Genomic DNA, 21,589 nt, shown 5'->3' with positions numbered 1-21,589 from the left:
TTTTTTTTTGTTTGTTTTTTGAGACAGGGTTTCTCTGTATAGCCTGGCTGTCCTGGAACTCACTTTGTAGACCAGGCTGGCCTCTGCTCCCCTGGGATCAAAGGTGTGCGCCACTACGCCTGGCTTATAACAAATATTTGATATGCTTGATATCTGGTATATGACCCTCATGTGGGTCCAGACCCACAGGTTGAGAACCACTGCGTTAGCATGCGCTGAGTACCCCTGCTGCTCCAGCCCCTGTATTGGCTCAACTTTGACAGTAAGTAGCAGATACCACCCAAACAGCTCACGGTGGACCCTGTGGTGTGCATACCTCAAGACCTCCATGTGGACTAGGCATCTGGTTCTGAGAGGCAGAAATTGGAATCTACCATCATTATTTTGTGCCTGTATGTGCACATGTGTGGAGTCCAGAGGAGCCTCCCAAGCTCTGAGACCACAGGTAGGAGCCACCAGTGTTGTTGGCACCAGCCTGCCTCTACCTGAGACTTGGCTCTATCCCCTTTGCTCACTGTAGGACTGGCTCCAGCAGTCTCCACACAGCAGCTCCCAATTGGTTCTCCCTCACTTGAGCCTGAAGGGACTGGCAAGGCCTTTTCTGTTCCCATGTGGCTGGCTGTGGGGCCAACCCCTTCAGGCCTGCCAGAGCCAAGCACCCCTGCGTGTGTGTGTGTGTGTGTGTACACATAAATACACATCTGCTTCCCAAACACTATGTGAAGTGCCAGACATGCATAAATGGTGAAATGGGACCCTGTGTTGGAGGGTCAGAATTCCCAAGTGTGTTGCCACTTGGGAATTCTGAGCAAGTATGAAGTTAATAAAACAGACAGCTGGCTGCCAGGGACCGTGTCTGAATGTAGTATCCTGTGGGGCTGAGAAAGGCACTACACCCAAGTTCTAGGGTTTTTCGGCCCATAGGGGCTTCATGTACAGAACCTTGGTGGGTGGCAGAGGTATGGGCCTCTTTCCCAAGAGTCTCTTTTGATAGACAAGATGATGACAAGGGTGGCTGTGGCTCTGGGTTGGTCTGTGCCTACAGCTTCTCCCCAAGTGGGTCCTGTGCTTAACTGACAGGGAGGAGGTGAAGGTGTAGGAATGGTGGCTCTTTCTCCCCACTGGCTTGTCATGAATACCTGTCTGAAAGAAAGATGCTTGATTTTGTTTTTGTTTTTCGAGACAGGGTTTCTCTGTGTAGCCCTGGCTGTCCTGGAACTCACTCTGTAGACCAGGCTGGCCTCGAACTGAGAAATCCGCCTGCCTCTGCCTCCCAAGTGCTGGGATTAAAGGTGTGCGCCACCACGCCCAGCAAGATGCTTGATTTTGATACAAGCTAGGGTCATTTGTAGAGAGGGGACATCGATTGCAAAAATGCCTATATCACATCGTCCTGATTAATGATTGCTATTGAGGGCCTAGCCAACCATGGGCAGTGCCAATCCACAGGTGATCCTGGCCCGTAGAAGAAGAGTAGAGAGCTGAGCAAGCCATGGAGAGCAAGTTAGTGAGCAGCACTCCTCTGTGCTCTCTGCTACAGTCAGTTCCTGTCTGCAGGTGGGAATCTGCCGGGAAACGGGAATTCCTGCCCTGACTCTGTAAGTCAAAGAAACTTTTCTCCCTGCGTTGATTTTGGTTAGTGCTTTATCCCAGCAACAGAGAACAAGCTAGGGCAATAGACCAGGCGGGTCTCAAACTTACAGGGATCGGTATGTTCCTGCCTTCCAAGTGCTGGGATTAAAGGCGTGTGCCACGACATAGAGGATACAGTATGTGCTCTTAAACCACGAAGCCATCTCTCCAGGAAACAATCCCCCCAGCTGTGTGTGTTCGCACAGACGTGTGTGCAGGTCTGAAGACAACTTCAGGAGTCAGCTCTCTCCACTATGTAGGTTTTGGGAATTGGATCCAGGTCATTGGACTTGGTGATAAGCGCCTTTATCCACTGGACCATTTTACTGGCCCATGACCCTGGTTTTAATCTCTTTCCAGAAAAGTTGCCAGACAGCAGGCATTGCCACAGCCGAGGCGTCTGCCCAGGCCCGGACACATGCAGATGCTCAGGTACAGACAGAGGCTCCCGAGGAGCCAGCAGCCATGGCTCCTGTTTCCCAGTATGACACCCTCAGGCTGGAAGCCTTTCTCCGGAGGGTGGAGGCCATGGTCATCCGGGAGCTGAACAACAACTGGCAGAGTCATGCCTTCGATGGCTATGAGGTGAACTGGACTGAGCAGCAGCAGACGGTAAGATGGGGGCTGCTGGCTTGGGACAGTAGTGCCAGCACCAGCCAGTATACCAGGTGCAGAGTGTAGAGCTGGCTCACCCTGGCCTCGAGGAGGTGGCCCTCTTGGGGGAAGCCTGTGACTGAAACAAAATCGAGTTGCTGAAGAGGTGTGGGGTTGTCGCCAGGGCAGCCTGCCACTACCCTGGCACCATCCTTGCTATGACCTGCTGTGGTCTCTTCTCTCAGGGCAACTGTAGCCCTACTGTCTCCACTTTCTAGATGGGGCCTGTGGAGATGCAGTGCTTTGCCCAGGGCTGCACAGCTCTGAGTTACCTGAGCTGGAACCTGAATCCTGGACTGTGTGCTAAAGGTACCAGGTGTCTTGGCATTTCCATCTTCAAGGCACGGCTCCAAGCTGACCCTTGTAGACCTGGGTGTTCAGCTGTGTTGGCAGCTGAAGCGTCAACCTTGTTTGACAGTGGGCCTCGAGTCACCTCTACCTCTCCAGTTATTGTCACAGATACTTTAACATTGGCTTTGGTGCTGCAGATTGAAGCCAGGGCACGTGCATGGTGACCGCATACTCTGTCACCAAGCCCTGCCCCAGACCTATAGCTAGACATGCCTGCCTGTGTGCAGACCTTGAACTTCTGACTGCTGCCCCTCACCACTGAGTACTGAGGTGGTGGACAAACAATACCACATCTGTTTATGCAGTGCTGAGGACTGAACTCGAGGATTAAAAATCAAGAGCATTTATGTGCTTGGCATGGTGTTATCCATTTCTGATTCCAGACTGAGGAGGCTAAGAACCCTGTCTCAGGAAAAATACAAAAAACAAAAAACCCCAACAAATTAAACACACAAAAAACCCAGCTATTTTTAAAAGGTACACAAGATGACAAAGAATATTTACTAGTATTACTCTTGTTAGTGACAGTCACACAAGCACACCAACTTAGCTGTAGGGTGTGGGTTTGTTTGTTTGATTTTGAGACAGGGTTTATATGGTCCTGGAACTCAGAGATCTGCCTTTGCCTCCCAAATGTTAGGATTAAATGTGTGTGCCACCACTGCCTGGTTTTAATTTTTTTTAGTGTGTGTGTGTCTGTCTGTCTGTCTGTCTGTCTGTCTGTGGGTTTGTACATGTGAGTATGGAGGTCAGAAAGGGTGTCTGTCTGTTTTTTGTTTTCAAGACAGGGTTTCTCTGTGTAGCCTTGGCTGTCTTGGAACTCACTCTGTAGACCAGGCTGGCCTTGAAGTCACAGAGATCCACCTGCCTCTGCCTCCTGAGTGTGCCACCATCACCCAGCTAAGGGTGCCGTCTCTTAGAACCAGAGTTACAGGTCGTTTTAAGTTACCTGATGTTGGTGCTGGGTTTTGAACTCAGGTTCTCTGGAAGAGCAGTACGTGTGATGAACCTCTATCCATGTGTGCTTTTTAAATTTTGAAGAGGTTCTCGCTGTGTATCTAGGCTGGCCTAGAGCTCACTGTGTGGTCCAGGCTAGCCTGGAGCTTGCAGAGACCCCTCTACCTCTGGACGGAGATGGCTCCATTGCCACCAGAGATGATTTGCATCACTCATTTTACTTTGGTTTTGGTTTATTTATTTTTGACAGTTTAAGCAGAAATTCATTTAGCTAAGCGAATGTCCCAAAGACAAGCTGTAGTGGGCTGCCCCAAAGCAGAGTGCCTTTTACAAACAAACAAACGGCAGACCAAAAATAGGACCTTACTATGTAGCTCTGGCTAGCCTGGAAGACATTATGCAGACCAGGTTGGCCTAGAACTCACTTAACTATGTAGCCCAGGCTAACCTCATTGATGGCACTCCACCTGCCTCTGGCTCTTGAGTGTTGGATTGCAGGCAGGCATCACCACATTGGCAGGCTGTGTTCCTTGCATCTCTGTCTCTATGAACGGGGCTGCTGCCCTATGGCCTTTGGAGGCTCACCAGCATTGCCACTGCCTTGTACCCTCCCTGGCAGTGGGCATGTGTTTCTGAAGGCTTGGTGTAGGGTCAGTCATGAAATGAGCAGGTGTGGAGCGTTACACGGAGTTTTGACTCTCTGCTGCTGTGCCCCTCCCTCTAGGGCCTGCTGGAGCTCTCACTTGCTGAGAACGACTCCCGAGGCTTGACTCTGGGGTACAGGGAGTAGAGCAGACATGCTGGCACATACATACCTATAACGCCAGCACCAGGAGGCAGAAGCAGGGTTGCCATTATACATTGAGACACTGTGTTTCTTCCTGTGGTGTGTAGAGTCCATAATGAAATTGGCACGTTGGCCTTTTATAGGTGTGTAGGCCAGTGGCATTTAACGCTCGCTCCCCATGTGCAGCCTTAGCCACCTTCCAGCTTTTGCCTGGGTGTAAGCTTGGAGCCTGCTCAGCTGTGCATCTCAGGCCCCCGTCCAAGGTTCTGAAGTGTCCTGTAAGCACATGAGGCTGTATATTCTCTGCCTTTGAGGGAAGAGGTACACACCTGCAGGTAGGGACCCACTTTCTAGATGGAGTTAGTGCTTAGGACTAGGAATGGCCTGTCTCTGCAGGTGTCCTGTCTGCATACCCTGGTCTACCCCCTAGCCCAAGGGCAGGGTCTGCACGTGACCGGCATTTCCTGGAACTCGACAGGCTCTGTGCTGGCCTGTGCCTATGGTCGGTGAGTGACAGCTGGGGTGGTTGGGAAGTAATGGAGATCCGAAGACTTGTTGAAGCTTCTGTTTCACTAGCTGCAGGGTTAAGAGTTAGGTACAGAGCAGAGGGAGGTGTTGAGAGCCCATGCCACAAGGCCCATCTCCCTACTTGGCAGTAAGGCTTGGTTGCCCGCACTCATTTCTGGTTTCTGTTGCTGGATGTTCTGTGGTCTCCATTCACCATGTATGGACACACTTGGGTGCTGTGGACCCTTTTCCCTACCCTGGGAAGGGGGACTCACTGTGTAGCTTACAATGGCATTGATCTCTTTATCATGTCTCAGCTTTTTTTTTTTTTTTTTTTTTTAATTTATTTTATTTTTGTGAGTATACTGTAGCTGTCTTCAGACATACCAGGAGAGGGCATCAGATCTCATTACAGATGGTTGTGAGCCACCATGTGGTTGCTGGGAGTTGAACTGGACCTCTGGAAGAGCAATCAGTGCTCTTAACCATTGAGCCATCTCTTCAGTCCTTGTCTCTCTCACCTTTCTAAGTGTCTTTTGCACATAGTCAGCATTTTCTAGGTCAATTTTCTGGAACACCAAGAAAAACAGGCCACCTACAGTGACATTATGCTTAGCCCAGGGACTTTTTAGAGAACATGGTGCCCATAGGGGAACCTATGACACACACCCATAGCACAGTCTAGGTGTTAAGGGTACACAGGCTAATTTGGGGGGTGATTAGTGAGGCAGACAGAAAAGGTGATGAGAGCCGCAGAGATCACTCAGGCATGTCCCTGTGCAGGCTAGATGATGGAGACTGGAGTACACTCAAGGCCTACGTGTGTACTTGGAACCTGGACCGCCAAGGCCTGAATCCCCAGCAGCCATCAGTAGTGGTGGAGGTGCCTAGTGCTGTCATGTGCCTGGCCTTTCATCCCACACAGCCCTCCCACATTGCCGGTGAGTGCCTAGACCTCCCCAGCCTCCTCTCTTCTCAAGGCAGCTTTTTGCTGGACCATGGCAGGCCACTCGGGAGACAGCTGGGGGTTAATCTGCCTGTGTGGACCTGTGAGGGGTATGGAGCTTGGAGGGAGGATGAAGAGGTGCTAACAACAGATGTGCCTGCTAGAGGGGTAGGTTTCTGGGTATGGGCCTCAGCTTTCTTTTTTTAAAGATTTTTTTATTTATTATATGTAAAGTACACTGTAGCTGTCTTCAGACACTCCAGAAGAGGGCGCCAGATCTCATTACGGATGGTTGTGAGCCACCATGTGGTTGCTGGGATTTGAACTCTGGACCTTCGGAAGAGCAGTCGGGTGCTCTTACCCACTGAGCCATCTCACCAGCCCGGGCCTCTGTGGGGATGGTTCCTGGGCTGCAGCAAGGAGGGACTGAGTTTGAGGCCCAGGAATTAGGATTTTTCCTCGCAGGAAATCGTCAGAAGAGGCCTTTGTCCTGGCTACATGGGATGGAAGGCAGACATGGCTGAGCTGATGCTCAGATCCTGTTCATCCTCACAGGGGGGCTGTATAGTGGGGAAGTCCTGGTGTGGGACATGAGCCGACCCGAGGACCCACTGCTTTGGCGTACAGGTCTGACAGATGACACTCACACAGACCCAGTGTATCAGGTTAGGAGGCTGATGGGTGGATGGAGCGGGAAGCCACTTCCCATTCCCTTGGCAGGGGTGGTGGTAGGGGATGGCAGCAGCTGCTGAGAGTTGGGTTACCAGGGAGTTGGTGGTTTGACAGCTGCCTGGGCATTCTCAGATCTGCAGTCTGAGTTAGCGACCCACGACTTGTCCTCTAGGGCACAGGGCTCTTCCCCAGCCTGAGCCTGCTTTCCTGGTATTGACATAGTTGCCTGGGATAAGGACATCAGAAGCCCCTGGCTCTGAGGTTTCCTCTAGAATTCTTTACCCTTACAAGGTACAGCTGGGGGGTGAGGCTGATACTGGGGATGCTCCTCTCTATCCTGCTTCTCAGGTGCTGTGGTTGCCTGAACCCCGGCATAGCCACCGCTTCCAGGTACTGAGTGCGGCCACAGACGGCAAGGTGCTGCTCTGGAGAGGCAGTGGGGCTGGTCAGCTGCGGCTCGCCAAGGGCTTTGCCCTGGCTGTGCAGCAGCTGCCTCGGAGCACCAAGCTGAAGAAGGTGAGGCCAAGGTCCACGGGCCCGCCCGAGGCACCTGGGCTGGGGGACCCACTACTTAGTGTTCTTTCCCCTGCCCCACTGGCTGTCAGGACTTATCACTTATACTTTTCCACAGCCACCCCGTGGAGAGACTGAGGTGGGGGTGACATCAGTGGCCTTCTCCAGCTTTGACTCCAGCCTTTTCGTTTTGGGCACAGAAGGTGGCTTCCCCCTCAAGTGTTCCTTGGCGTCAGAGGCAGCTGCTCTCACTCGGATGCCCAGCTCTGTGCCGCTGAGGGCCCCAGTGCAGTTCACCTTCTCTCCCCACGGTGGCCCCGTGTATTCTGTGAGCTGTTCCCCCTTTCACAGGTAGGGTGGAGCCACCCTTCCCCAAGCTTTGAAACACCAGAAGTCTGAGTCTTTGCAATTTGGTGGTTGGTCCCAGGGCTTGTCCTTGGAGGCCAAGGCAACTTTCCATGGGCAGAGCCCAAGAGGTGCTGGTGACAGCACCATGCAGGTCTCTCTCTGCACGGTCTAGGAATCTCTTCCTGAGCGCTGGGACCGATGGCCATGTCCACCTGTACTCCATGCTGCAGGCTCAGCCCCTTACCTCACTGCAGCTCTCTCACAAGTACCTGTTTGCTGTGCGCTGGTCCCCTGTGCGCCCCTTGGTTTTTGCTGCTGCTTCTGGGGAAGGTAGGCACCAGCCATACAATCTTCCCTTTAAGTGCAAAAGTCATGTGGTGAAGATGGTGGCCACAGGCTCTCTGCTGTGGTTTCTATATGTTCTGAGCCATTCTCCCTGCAGGTGATGTACAACTGTTTGACCTCCAGAAAAGCTCACAGAAACCCACAGTTTCAATAACACAAACCCAAGATGGAAGTCCTGTCTACTGTCTCGAGTTTAACAGCCAGCAGACACAGCTCTTAGCCGCTGGTGATGCTAAGGGCATGGTCAAAGTGTGGCAGCTGAGCACAGCCTTCACAGAACAAGGACCCCGGGAGGCAGAGGACTTGGATCAGCTAGCAGCAGAAATCGCTACCTGAGAGCCCCAAGGAGCGTGGTCGTGGTGGTGGTGGTGGTAGCATGCTTCAGGATGGCTATGTGCTAAACAAGCTAGATAAAGAGGAGCAAAGCCTGTAGGGGGGAAATGAGTCCTTTATTTCTTTTACATGAAAACAGGATTTGGGAAGAGGAGAAGGGAGCTGAGCCAGCTGCTTTGATTTAAGTGGGAATGAGGGCAGCTGGCTCAAACATGGGTCTGGGTCCCACAACAGCATGGTGATTGTGACTGGAAGCGGTTTGTTGAAGCACCATTTTCTACTAAGTCTTACCCCAAGCTAAGCAGGCTATGGTTACACTGGAAAGTAACACTGTCTGGACTATTCTCCTCGAAAGCAGAGGAAGTGACATGCAGCAAAGGTGATAGATAGATAGATAGAGATAGCAGGGCAAGCAGTGTAGGACAGGCTTGCCTACAAGTCAAGAGGATTGATCAATTCACAAAGAGTGAGCGGGTGAACTCGACGTAGTCGAAGGCAGTTGGAAGTTCTCGGCCCTTGCCATCCACATAGGGCTTCATGTGGGAGACACAATAGTCAGCTTGTTCACGGGTCAGGTTCTGGAGGAGAGATGGAACAGTGACATCAACCAGTGCTGACCTCAAGTGCCCACAGGTAAAGAGTTGCACTATACTAGTTCTGCCAGCAGGCTAAGGCTTCTGATGCGGTGCATCCTTCAGCATCAGCTGTGCCAGTCCCAAGTCCTACCTGGTAGAGCTCCTCCTTGGTCACATAAGGCTTGCCCTCAGAGCTGAGGGCCCGGAAAGCGCTCTCGATCTCTTCACTGGACTTGACATTCTCCGTTTCGCGGCTGATCATGAAAGCCATGTATTCTTGCAGGGAGACATGGCCATCCCTGTGGGAGACAGGTACAATGGAGCAAGGAGGGCAGAGGGAGGCAGGACTCTGTCCATCACTGCCCCTTACATTACCTGTTGGGATCAACAGTGTCCAGAATTGCCTCAAACTCAGGATCAGGCTCTCCTTCCTCAACCATTGGCAGATCATAGCCCAGGGAACGAAGACAGGATTTGAACTCCTGATGGTTCAGCCGGCCAGACTTGTCCTTGTCGAAGTGTCTGCAGCACATAGCCCAGGGCTCAGCACATGGTCCCTTGTCACCCAGCTAACCTCAGCCAGGGTACCTGGGCCATACTCACTTGAACATCATGCTGAATTCCTTGAGGGCCTCCTCAGTCACTCCTGTTGTGTTCCTAAAAGAAGAACAAAAGTAGGGAGCAGGCTCTCCATGCTGAAGTGGCTTGTTTCCCATCCTGTACCTGTCCCTTGTTAACAAGGACACTCTAGGCTGGCTCCTGCTGGCCCCCCACCCTGGTACCTGGCCTGGATCTGCTGCTCCAGGTTGTGCTGCATGCGCATGCCCAGCTGGTCTAACTGGTCCCACTGCTGGGCCAGGCCCACAGTGCTGTGCTCCGTGTACTTGTTGTCCAGGATGAGGGCTTCCTCCATGGCAGCCCCCAGGTCCTCGATCTTCTTCAGCTGACTTCTCATGGCTCGAATCTCCTGGTGCTTGCGCTTATCAGATGGGACAAATGCAGTGTGAGACTGGGACCCCATAGCTCAGGAGGCTATGCTGCCACGGGACCCAGCTGGGATCGCACAGGCTTGAAAGAGTCAAGGAAAGGAAGCATGGGAAGTAGGAAAACCTTCATAGGCAGCTGACAGAGGTGCCAAGGAATGAGGATGCAGTGTGTGCCAGAAGGCATCTCAGCCTCTTCGAGTGGGGTGCAGTTACATCAGCCAGCAGAGACTTTAAGTCAATGGAAAAAGGGCCTAACCAGCTCCAGGCTGAGTGGCTGCTGGGCTGGTGGCCTCTGGGGTGGCTAAAGCCCTTTGGGACACTCACTTTGGTAGCTTCAAGCTGAGATTCCAGAGTTCCCGACTCTTCGACCATGCAGGACCTAAACACAACAGAGGCACAGTGAGCAGGGGAGTTCATTTCTGGAGACCAGTGCCCATATTTAACTCTTCGTCCTGGTAAAAAGTGCCCACATCCTGAAATTCTTTTCACTGAGGAAATGGCCTATCTGTTGCTGGCCACCCCTCCTAACAGGCCCAAGAAAGAGGAGGCCAGGGCTTCTCAGCTCTTAAAGATCACTGAATTTGTTCCCATAAGAACAAAGCAGCTTCAGGCCTGACTAGCCCCCTTTTTTTGCAGCCACAGGAGGCCAAGAACCCAACAGATAGGAGCCCTTGGGCCTCTAAGTCCCCTTAGCTCTACTTTAGTTCCCTTAGGCTACTGAGGGGAAGAGACGCCAGGGCCAATAACATCGCTAAGTGGGTGTGCCGGCCAGCTGATTTCAGCTGGGGACAGCTATGGTGGAACTTCCTTTTGAAGGCCATCTTCTGAGGAGCCAGGTGGCCTTGGGGGAAGCCTGCTCCAAGATGTGTGAGTACAAAGAAGTTCCCAGTGAACGAAGACAACAAACGAGCAGGGTCATGGGTCACGTGCAGGGAAAAGTTCACACAGTGCACACAGCCCGGTCTCTTCTGCACCCATGCCTACCCAAACCTACCCTTGTGACTTGAGTAAGTCAGAAAGAGCTCTAAAATCTCCCCAAGTTCAAAGTGCTTTAGCAAGGCAAGGCATGAGGCTTCCTCTGACCCCAGTAGTAGTTGAGACTCACAGGCACACCCCGTCCCCCAGGAAAAGGGAGCCCAGGGACTGGGGCAGGAGGCAGGACAAGTGCAGCAGAGGGGGACAGACCCTCCTCCCAAGTGGCTAGGGTGTGGGTTAGAAAGCAGAGCCGCCTGGGAGTCCAGAGTGCATTGGTAAAACCACAGTGAGGGAAGAAGAGAATAAGAGGAGAAGAACCTTCCAGACAGATCATCCCCAACTTCATACTGACAGACACGAATGACCCGACGATATGCTATGCTATTCAAAGAGAAGAAACCAAATGAATACACCAAAGGGAGGCGGGGCAAGAGCATATCGAGACAGACACGTGCCATAGATGCCAGCCTGGCACTGGGTAGGAACCAGGGGCAGCTCAAGGGGTGTTGGGCCAGGTGGGACAAGGCTTGGGAGGAGCCACAGGTGAGGAAGCATGGCACTGCACAGAAACAAGACCAAGAGCAGCAGACAGCATAGGGTGGGGGAAGCCTGTGGTAGGCAGGCCAGATGCTGCAGTCCTTCCCGCCTTGCAAAGCCTACAGTCTCAATGGTTTGGGCAGATTTCTGTGGTCACACCCCTTCACATGCCTAAGTTTCCCCGAGACCTCATAAGCTCTAGTTAAGTCTCTTCGTCTGGACTAGTTAGTAGCACGAATGGATAGGGGATGGCTTACGGACAGGCTTCTACTGGGCCTGGGAGACAGCCCTGCTCCTCCTGAGGCTCCTCCAAGCCCTGTCTCTATAACATTGTAATGCTGGGCATCTGCCTTTTTCTAGGGTAAACAATTCTGGCTACCCTCCCCCAGGGGAAGGCAGGACTACCTTAGTCCTAACTAAGAGGGCTGCAGAGTTTCCCCTCAACTGGACCTTGTCCTTAGTCTAAGCTCCTAGGATAGCCATCAAACTTCATATGCCCACTGACCTCTGGAGCTTAATGTAAATTTTTTGGTCATCATGGGAAAACAGGCAAAGAGGGAAAGGTAATCCAGTTCTGGTGACGAGGCATGGACAGGGTTCTCAGACTTGACTCTGGCTTCCTAGCACAGCTACAGTCCCTATCTTGAAAGGGGAAGTGACGCCCCCTACCCCCCAACACTATGGGTTCTTCTAACAGGGACAGTGGGAATGGACAAGGTGGACAGGAGGCCCATCCTGGGATCTTTTGCAAGCCAGGCCACTGGGGACAAGGGACAAAGGGACAAGCACACAAGACACCACCACACCAGGAGCCCGGAAAAGAAGGCAATATTAACCCGTCGAGGAGATACGTTCTATGGAGATCCAAGTGTCCAGGAGCCGTGGTAGTATCCACATAGAGCAGCAATCAGGATGATATAGAAAGAAGAAAATACAAAACATTAGTACTCTTCTGCCCGAGCCTATGTGCCAGGTGTGACTGGTCCGCGAGCAGTTAGTTCTACCTCCCTAGGGACAGTTGCCAACATTGTCTTTGGGGCAACGAACCATGCAGAGCCCACTATTGCTCTGGAACCCAATCAGACTATGACAGTCTTAGTCTAAGCAGTCCTCCCCACCACCCCATTTTTTCTGAGGAAACAGGGTTTTGCTATGGCCTCAAATGGCACAAATAAATATGAACCAAGTTGGACTCTAGTTCATGGCCATCCTCCTGCACTGTGGAATTACAGATGCCAAACTGTAGCCAGATGCCTGGTTAGGGACCAGGTTTCAAACAAGCTCCCTGTGTCTCAGAGTTGGAGGCTTGGCATCCAGCTGCCAGGAGCAACACAGTCCCTGGCTAGCTCCAGAGGGCAAGCACCTTGTTTCCTGGATCCACTGGTGGAAGGCGTTGGCATGCTGGGCAAATTCTTGGCGCAGCTTGTCATTCTCCTCCTGCCGCCGCTGCTCCTTCTGCAGCTCCAGTTCTCGTTCCTGAGACAAAAGGGAGGCAGGTGCTGTTACCTTCAGTTGCTTCTTGAGCCTCAGATGGGCTCAGCATAACATGGCTCTACCCTGGGAAAGGCCAGTGGTACTTAAGGAGGGGGCAGGAAGTCCTACTGAAGCTGGCCCAACACAAAGCAGCCCAGAGGCAGGGAGTACAGGTTGTTAAATGGCTCGCTAGTCAGACGTACCTTAATGATCTTCTGGAGGTTTCTCCAGGTCTCTTCCAGGGCCTCCATTGTGAACCAGGTGTAGGGGTTGGAGGCCACCCGGAAACTCTTGATCTGGCGGTCCAGCTCGGCTAGCTGGTTGAAGTCGGCCTGTGCAGAGCTGAGGGATGAGCGGAAGGCATCGTGAGCCTCTCGAAGGGCTTTGATTTCTTCCAGAGAGTTGCAGCGCACTGGGTCTGTGAGGTCTTCTTCTGCATTCTCAAACCAGCTATTGAAAGCCGATGCCTTTTTGGCAAAGGTCAGGAAGAGGTCTTCTACCTAGAAGTAGAGGGACAAAATGCCAGTGGGTGAGGAAGTTTTGGGAATCAACGAATAGGGTCTGCTGGGGGTCTGGTGCACTCTGCCCCATCTCAAAATCTTCCTGACTAGTCTTCTGCCTGCTGTTCCTCAGCACGAGCTATGCTTGTCCTGGGAGGGTGAAAGGATAAATTCACCCAAGTTCAAGGGCCCCATATGCCTCAGGTTCCACTGAGGTTCCTTCTTCCTCCCAGGATGGTGGCACAGCGAGGGACATGGGTCTACCGTCCATTCCACCGGGCAGGCTCAATCTTACCCTTACCTTACGGAAATGACTCTGGGCCTCCAGCAACTTCTTCTTCCGGGTAGCTGAATTGGCCAACAGCTGGGTCCATCTCTTCATGAGGGAGGCATGTCGGGCCTCGATGGCCTTAGACTGAATGTGCTTGGCAGCTAGCAGCTGGTCTTTGAGGGCAGTGATATTGGCAATACCCTCCTGCTGGAAGGCCTGCAGGCCAGCATCAAATGTCTCCTGCAATGACAGTCACAAGCCAATTGCATGGACTACAAAGTGTGCCTGAGCTCAGATGGCAGGAGGAGATGCCTACCTGGTGGCTGACTTAGAGCTCCACCTCCTACTAGCATTCAGTCACACATCCTGGTTGCCTCAGACCCCAGACCGTGGCAATGGTCACATCTCTGGCCTTAAATAAATTACTCTTTTCCAGCATTCAAGCTGTGGGCAAAGCTGTGTGTAGCTCAGAGCAGACCAGTCGTTCCCATGCCAGCACTCAGAATTTACTCAGAGTTTGCTCTTGCCTGCTGAAGAATGGCAGGCACTTGTGTCTGAGCCCTGCCAGCTCGTCATGCTGCTGCACATGTGCCCAGGACTCCAGTGTTTATTATTGTCTGACCATGGCCACAGATTCGGAAGGCCAACTGACCTGTTTTGTGAGCAGAGTTTGGACAGAAGACAGATCTCGGCCATAGTCATCTGTTTTCAAGCTGTTCTCCTTTTCACCTGCAAAGCAAAGCATCTAAACTGTCCCAGCCCTCCCAGCCCTTAGAATGGCAGATGGAATAAGTTACTGACAGCTTCCTTGCACTCACACAGCTGCCTACTTCCCGGACCCACCACCCTGCTGCACCTGGACCCTGATTGGCCAGGACAGCTGGCAAGCAGTTCTCATGTGACCTGACCCTTTGGTAAGCCCACTAGTACTTCGGTCTTTATTTTGCTCCTGTCAAAAGTTTGCAGGCCCTTGTTTGGTGAACCCTTAGCCAATTTGGCGTGGGCACTGCTGTGGCAACCCTGACTTCTGGATGTCTTTTAGTATTTAGCAACTAGGCCTGTCCTGCTGCCACTCTCTGAGCCCATGTGCTATCAGTGTCTTCTCTACTGCACAAATCCAACTGTGTGCTCTCCCCTCTTCTTAGCCTACGAGAGTTAAAAGTTGAACCCACTCACCAATCCAGGACTCTACCACGTCAGCCTTCCAGTTGAACTGAAGGAAGGCTGAGTTCTCATCCAGCTTTGCTTTCCTCTGAGCTGCTGCTTTCTCCAGATCAGACACCTTTCCATTCAGACCCTTCATCTTTGAAGAGATGTTCTCTTCATGGTGATTGTTCTAGGCCAGGAAAAGAAGCTCAAGTTAGTTTTGCCTCCAGCTGCAGTCACCTATCTGCAGCAGGTTCCCAGACAAATGCTCAATTTCTGTCCTGTGGGCTATCTGCGTCGTAAGGATGATACTGAGTGAAGATCTCCGGGTGACGCGCGGGGACTAGCAGTCTAATCCCAGGCATGAGTGCACAGGAAGCACGAGAAGGGCACACAGTGTGAGGGGTGCTATCACTAGTGGTTCACTATTATTACTATTATTACTTATGTAGTTTAGAGATTTGTTTATTTATTTCATATATTTAGATGCACTGTAGCTGTCTTCAGACACACCAGAAGAGGGCATCAGATCCCATTACAGATGGTTGTGAGCCACCATGTGGTTGCTGGGAATTGAACTCAGGACCTCTGGAAAAACAGCCAGTGCTCTTAACCTCTGAGCCATCTCCCCAGCCCTCTTTTTTTATTTTTTTCAAGACAGGGTTCGCCCTGGCTGTCCTATAACTTGCTTTATATATAGACCAGGTTGGCCTCAAACTCATAGAGATTTTTCTGCCTCTGCCTCCTAAGAGCTGGGATTAAAGCTGTGTACTACCACAGTGTTTCTGAAAGGAGAAATTACTCCTTAAATAGTAAAACCCTACACAGTCAAAGAGCAGCTCCAACCCTTGTGCAATGAAGCCAATCGTTCTGGAAGCGTCTGGACGCCACGGACACTGAAGACAGTGAAGCCTGAATACTTACGTTTCAGTTCCAGTCAAACTTGCATTTAGAAATACATTTAAGACATCAGAGAGAAAACCCAGCAACGGTAAAGGAAGGAGAGTTTGTGCAGGACAAAGCAGAGAGCATTACAACTTAGTCCCCTCGGGTCTGAAGGGGCTTCTCATGCTCCTTGGCCACAAGTCCCGAGTCCAGGCTGGACTCCGGTTTCATGCTCTCTGCGGTGATTAAGGCCAGGAGAAAAGCTCTCTGTGGAAGAAGCCTGGCCACCTAAGAATTTTTGTTACACAGATGCCAGGCAAAGCATCTACCAATCAGGGCACCAGCCTAGCCCCAATCTCAAGTTTCCTAGTTACTAAGATGAAGCTTTGCATCAGAAGCACCGAGCATGCACACTTGTACTGTCTCAGACAGGGAAGGCTTGAGGGCCTGGGGTGGCTGCAGACCGACAGCACAGCCCTGGCCTAGAGCTGAAGTTGTGGAGGCCTGGACTCTCCACTGCTCTGAAAATACCTAGACTTTGTTTTTTTTCTGTTTTTCTTTTGTTTTTTCTCCTCTCCCCCTGCCCCTCTGGAAAAGAGTCACCAGTAACTAAATTGTCCCTACTGTAACAGGTTACTGCATAACCTACAGAGCTATGCAATTCTCCTAAGCAGACATTTAATGTTTAACTCTACACAGCTCAGAGAAGTCTGCAAGGCCAGACATTAAAATCTGAATGAGTCAGGGGTGGTGGCAAGAGTAGTAGGAGTTCTGGGTCATCCTTGGCTACAGAACGAGTTGGAGGCCAGCCTGATCTACAAAAGTCCCTTCTCAAGACAAAATAAAAACCTAGAATTGCTAATTCTGAGTGGTGTCTTTTCTGGGTGATTTCTAGTGTATCTTTGTTTTGTTTTATTTTTGAGACAAGGTTACTAGACAGCCCAGGTTAGGCTTGAAGTCACTGTAGGAATATACCACCATGTTACCATGGGTGGTTTCTACTTGATTATTTTGTTTTTCTGTTATCTCTATAGTGACCTTCATCACCAAGAAATAAGGGAAAAAGGAACTGGAGGTTCCCAGAGCCCATATGGTAGTTCACAATTACTTGTAATATCAGTTCTGGGGGGGCTCTGGTGGGGGGCTCACACATGGGTACTGCACACAAACTTACAATATAAAAAAAAGGTGGAGAGATTATTCAGTAGTTAAGAGCATTGGTGCCGGGCAGTGGTGGCGCATGCCTTTGATCCTAGCACTTGGGAGGCAGAGGCAGGTGGATTTCTGAGTTTAAGGCCAGCCTGGTCTATAGAGTGAGTTCCAGGACAGCCAGGGCTACACAGAGAAACCCTGTCTCAAAAAACTAAAAAAGAACATTGGCTTCTCTTCCAGAGGTCCAAGGTTCAATTCCCCAGCACCCACATGGTGGCCCACAGCTCCAGTCACAGGGAATCCAGCACACTTTTCTGACATCTATGGGCACTGACTGAATGTGGTGCACAGACATCCATGAAGGGAAAAGCACACACATAAAACAACAAAACATGCGAAGACATGCAAGAAGATTAGCATCTGGAAAGTCCTACTGTCACAAAAGAACCAACAAGATGTCCTTCTTCACTTAAGGACGAAAACTTTGCCGAATGAGGAGTATGCCAATTCAAAAGCAACTCTATAGAAAACACAGGACAGGCCTGCTGACAGTCTCTGCTAAGATGACCTCAGCCTGGTGTACAACATGGGTGCAGCTATCTTGGGGTGAGAACAAAGCTCTCCTGGGATCCTGGCTCACCTTTTTAATGAGGTCTTGTCCATTAGTACAGACATCATTCACCCGATCCTTGTGGACAGTGAAGTCTGTCTCAAAAGCTTCGTGTTTCTTCAGTAAGCCCTGGAGAGACAGACGGGAGGTCAGCCACCAGGCCCACTCTGTGAAGACACTAAGTCTTGGGTAAAGAGTGACACTCCCGCCCTCCTCCTCTACTCTAGGGGAGCACCACTGGCATGGTGGTCCATGGCCATCGGGGAAGAGGGCGTGGGAAGAGGCTGCAGAGGAAGCAGATCACATGGCACGGGGATACTGCAGCTCAGGAAGTTTGAGGGTCTGCAGACCAATCTAGTCTAGGTTGGACAGAGAGCTTGAAGTGAGCACCCAAGAAAGCAACAACCTTTTTAAGCATACCGCACGAGGGATCCAGTCTTCTGCCTAGCTCCCTAATGGCTGGAGAACACTCTCTACTCTCACTGCTTCTAGGTACCTCATCCGTATATACCCTGAGGGAGGCTGCTAACTGTATCCTGATCCATGTACTGCCCACTGTGAGGAGAGTGACTCAGGGCAATACAGACTGCTTCCAGATCTGTGACCATAGTGATGTGTGACCTGTTCTATCCCCTGACTGGTTACCTTGGGGCAGCTCTGAAAACAGTGAAATGCCTTTAATACCCTATGATTTCTGCCCCTGCCTCTCTGAACAAAGTGGGGGAAGCTGATCTAGTCCATAGAAGAATGAGAGCCTATGTGGGCTGAACAAGCTGCCTCGGTTGTCAAGTCTGACAGTGGCCAACTGAGGCTTTTCAGCTCACTTAGTTTTACCCTGGAAACAGTGGAGGTTACATGCCTACCAGTACAAGTTACCACACAGCAGCTGTTAATCAACTGGAAGTGTCTATGGGATGAGCTTAACTTTAGGGCCATGAACATAAGAAAAAGGTCATGAAGGGATATTTTGGCAGTATCTCTTACCAGTAAGATTATGCCCTCAAAAAAAAAAAAGGTCAATTTGGACAGATGGGCATGCAGACAGAATGCCAGAGAGGAGAGTGCACACAGAGGGAGATGGAGGTGTGGAAACAGCCTGGTGTAGAGGCTGCTCCTGGAAGGAGGAAGGACTCTCTTCTGTGGGCTGTGTTGGGAACGCGAGGGCACTGCCACTGTCTGTGCACTCGCCTAGCTTTCCTGACCTGGATGGCAGCAAGAGTGTCTCCATAGTCTTCGCTGGCCACCAGAGTCATCTTCTCATTGATCCAAGCCTCCTCCTCTTCCACATTGGCTACAAACTGCTGATACTCCAAGGACTCCTCTAGCCGCTGGCCCCTGATTATAGAGGGGGAGGGGAATTATTAGTACGTCCTTACTACCCATGAAGTGGGGCTGGAGTTATAACTTGGTAAGATTGGCCTTGGTCTAGTGTGTTTGAGATCTCAGGTTCAATTCCCAGCACCAAAAAAAAAAAAAAAAAAAAAAAAAAAANTGTGTGTGTGTGTGTGTATACACACACACACACATACATTTATTTATTTATTTATTTATTTAATTTATATGAGTACACTATAAATGTTTCCAGACACACCAAAAGAGGGCATCAGATCTCATTACAGGTGGTTGTGAGCCACCATGTGGTTGCTAGGAATTGAACTCAGGACCTCTGGAATAAGAGCAATCAGTGCTCTTATCCACTGAGCCATCTCTCCAGCAGTGGATAAAATATTTTAAAATATCCATGAATATGTCTGTGTGCAAACATAGCTTAGCTTCCTAAGGGACAAAAGGCAGACAGTGCTTTCAGAGAGGAAGGTCTGGAATTAACTGTTGGGTTCAGGCTCAGAGGACACGACAAACTCAGAACCGACTCCAGGAGGTGGCTCTGGCGCAGGCTAATACCTGACAGCCCAGGAGGGGCCAGGCTTTCTGTCTGTCTGTCTCCAGAGCTCCCTGCCTGAGTGCTCACCGCGCAGCTGCCAGCTGCTTTAGCTCCTTCCAGTGCTCCACAAACTGTGCAAGCCGTTGCTGGATCTCCTCCTGCCCGATGGTGTTGTCATCAGACAGCTTCTTCCCAGTGTCCAGGACACCCTGACAAGTGAGAAGAGGCGTCAGCACCAGCAGGTTCTAGGACTCTCTGCTCAGGTTGCCTGAAGTCAACATCACATTCACAGTTCTCTCTTCAGGCTATGAGTGGTGGCGTATAGCTTTAATGCCAGCACTTAGGAGGCAGAAACAGGCAATCTCTGAGTTTGAAGTCATTCTCGTCTACAGAAGGAGTTTTACACCATCCAATGTTACACAATGAAACCCTGTCTAAAAAAACAACACAATTGCTTCTTCATTGCTGGGGCTGAGGTAGCATGGTTACAAGGCCATAAAGCATAAGCTCAGAGGACTTCGCCCATACTTGGCCCCTTCCCCATGGCCCTCTTCTCTCAGCATAAGGCAACCCCTCACCTGAATGGCCGGTTCATGTGCAGCCAGTTCAGCTTCTAGCCGCTTGTGTTTCTTCCTCAGATTCTGAACACCAGTGAGGTCTCTGCCATAGTCCTCAGAGCTCACTAACAACTTCTTCTCCCTGCAGAACAACGGCAGTGCAGTCAGCTGACACCAGCTCATGTCAGGGGCTGGGTTAGTTTAGCGACTAATTCTTGGCATCCTCTAATTCCTACCCATTTCCTAGAACCAGAAGCCTCTGTTTTCCAAAGCCATGGATCTAGGATTAGGAGCACCACTGGAGTTATTAACTCCACTTACTTGTGGGTCATACAGAGAAAAACATAGAAAGATGTCTCCTTAACCCGGGTGTGGCAGCGCATGCCTTTAACTCCTGCACACAGGAGGCAGAGGTAGGTAGAGGTCAAGACCAGTCTGGTTCCAGGACAGCCAGGGATACATAGAGAGACTGTCTCAAAAAACCAAAACCAATCAAACAAAAAAGATGTTCACATGTACTGTATTTTTTAAGTTAGAAAATGTTTTTTAAGATTCATCTATTTTGTATGTATGCACATGCATGCTTGGTGCCCAGAGGTCAGAAGAGGGGCTGAATCTTCTGGAACTAGAGTTATGGATGGCTGTGAGCTTCCAGGTGTGTGATGAGAGTCCAACCCAGAGCCATCTTTCCATCCCCAACTCATTTAATTTTTAAAAAAGGTTTTAACGGAGGAGATTTTCCTTTAAAGTGGATAGCTTAGGTCAGACGTAGTAGTTCATACCTATTATCACAGATTTATGAGGTAGAAGCAAGAGTCCTAGGGTTTCAAGGTAATATTGAGCTACACAGTGAAATTGAGGCGAGCCTGGATTACACGAGATAACCCTAAAACAAACAAACCTTAAAACAACAAAAAAAGGAAGCCAATAAAAAGAAATGGCTTGTTTATATGCCATATTATTTGAAAAGAAATAAATAAAAAGTCCGAATTTTGTAGGTAAGATTTCTCTGTGTAGCTTTGGATGCCCTGGAACTTGCTCTATAGAAAAAGGTGAAATTTTAAGGGTATGGGGAGAAAGAAAAAAAAAAAAAAAGCTGGGAGTGGTTGTACATGCCTTTAAATGCAAGCATTTGGGAGGGAGAGGCTGGTTTACATAGTGATCCCTCAGACTACATAGAGATCCGGACTCAAAAAAAAAAAAAAAAAAAAATCAAAACTTTCCGTGGGATGCAAAAGGTAGGGCTTCCTGTGACATGATGGTTAAAGCACACAGGATGATCCCGTGCCCTCATGTCACACTTCCCTGTGACCCCCGGCTCTCCAGGCAGCCCCATGAGCAGACAATGAGAATGTAAGTTGCAGTGCCTGGCACGCACTTGATCCAGGACTCCTCGTCATCCATGTCCCGGAAGAACTGGTGCAGGCGGTGGGACTCGCTCAGTTTCGCTCTTCGGGAGGTGGCCATGCTCTTGATCTTCTGGAAGCGTCCATTGATGGTGTCCCGCTTCTCTTTCACTTGGGAGGTGTCGAAGGCACTGCTAGTCATCAGGCTGTCAGCCTGGCTGTTCAGGTCCTTCAGGCGATCCTAGGGCAAGGACACAAGAGAGGGCTCAGGAACCAGGTCCTGGAAATAGCACCCATTAATTCCTGACTGGGCCGTGCAGCCTCATAAATCAGGGTGTGCAGTATGTACCATTCTAGCTCTGTAAGAGCAAACTGCTCTCATACTGACAATAAGACTTAGTACCTGTCATCACGGACATGAGCACTGATGGGCAAGGTGTGAGATGTAGAATGTGGTGGTGCTATGGCTACAGTAAAATCCCACTTTTCTTTTTTTAAAGATTTATTCAAAAAAAAAAAAAATCACAAGATTTATTTAGCCGGGCGTGGTGGCGAACGCCTTTAATTCCAGCACTCCGGAGGCAGAGGCAGGCCGATTTCTGAGTTCAAGGCCAGCCTGGTCTACAGAGTGAGTTCCAGGACAGCCAGG

At 50.5% G+C, this 21,589-nt stretch overlaps 2 protein-coding genes across 3 annotated transcripts in view; one reads left to right on the top strand and one right to left on the bottom strand.

Moving 5' to 3' along the window:
- Wdr34 (WD repeat domain 34) overlaps positions 1–8,149 on the top strand; it is an 18,064-nt gene extending 9,915 nt beyond the window's left edge. The window contains exons 1-9 of one of the 2 annotated variants that reach the window (XM_029474302.1): positions 1,309–1,888; positions 1,993–2,244; positions 4,778–4,887; positions 5,672–5,829; positions 6,390–6,499; positions 6,855–7,022; positions 7,138–7,370; positions 7,540–7,697; positions 7,810–8,149. In XM_029474302.1, coding sequence (XP_029330162.1) covers positions 2,098–2,244; positions 4,778–4,887; positions 5,672–5,829; positions 6,390–6,499; positions 6,855–7,022; positions 7,138–7,370; positions 7,540–7,697; positions 7,810–8,048 — 1,323 coding nt within the window. In that variant the 5' untranslated portion in view covers positions 1,309–1,888; positions 1,993–2,097 and the 3' untranslated portion in view covers positions 8,049–8,149. Of the gene's footprint in view, positions 1–1,308; positions 1,889–1,992; positions 2,245–4,777; positions 4,888–5,671; positions 5,830–6,389; positions 6,500–6,854; positions 7,023–7,137; positions 7,371–7,539; positions 7,698–7,809 lie in introns of those variants that run through there. The other variant, XM_021184569.2, reaches the window with a different exon arrangement.
- Positions 8,143–21,589, bottom strand: part of Sptan1 (spectrin alpha, non-erythrocytic 1) — a 69,275-nt gene continuing 55,828 nt past the window's right edge. Inside the window, exons 41-58 of the mRNA XM_029474455.1 lie at positions 20,973–21,181; positions 19,616–19,736; positions 19,125–19,246; positions 18,358–18,490; positions 17,186–17,284; positions 14,539–14,698; positions 14,015–14,091; positions 13,393–13,602; positions 12,795–13,091; positions 12,482–12,594; positions 11,955–11,972; positions 10,900–10,962; positions 9,931–9,985; positions 9,403–9,599; positions 9,224–9,277; positions 8,996–9,142; positions 8,772–8,919; positions 8,143–8,623 (exon numbers count right to left, since the gene is read on the bottom strand). Coding sequence (XP_029330315.1) covers positions 8,498–8,623; positions 8,772–8,919; positions 8,996–9,142; positions 9,224–9,277; positions 9,403–9,599; positions 9,931–9,985; positions 10,900–10,962; positions 11,955–11,972; positions 12,482–12,594; positions 12,795–13,091; positions 13,393–13,602; positions 14,015–14,091; positions 14,539–14,698; positions 17,186–17,284; positions 18,358–18,490; positions 19,125–19,246; positions 19,616–19,736; positions 20,973–21,181 — 2,349 coding nt within the window. The 3' untranslated portion in view covers positions 8,143–8,497. The remainder of the gene's footprint in view (positions 8,624–8,771; positions 8,920–8,995; positions 9,143–9,223; positions 9,278–9,402; positions 9,600–9,930; positions 9,986–10,899; positions 10,963–11,954; positions 11,973–12,481; positions 12,595–12,794; positions 13,092–13,392; positions 13,603–14,014; positions 14,092–14,538; positions 14,699–17,185; positions 17,285–18,357; positions 18,491–19,124; positions 19,247–19,615; positions 19,737–20,972; positions 21,182–21,589) is intronic.

The sequence above is a fragment of the Mus caroli genome, chromosome 2, assembly GCF_900094665.2.
Source record: "Mus caroli chromosome 2, CAROLI_EIJ_v1.1, whole genome shotgun sequence".
NCBI classification, from domain to species: domain Eukaryota; kingdom Metazoa; phylum Chordata; class Mammalia; order Rodentia; family Muridae; genus Mus; species Mus caroli.
This window is presented reverse-complemented; position numbering and strand designations above follow the sequence as displayed.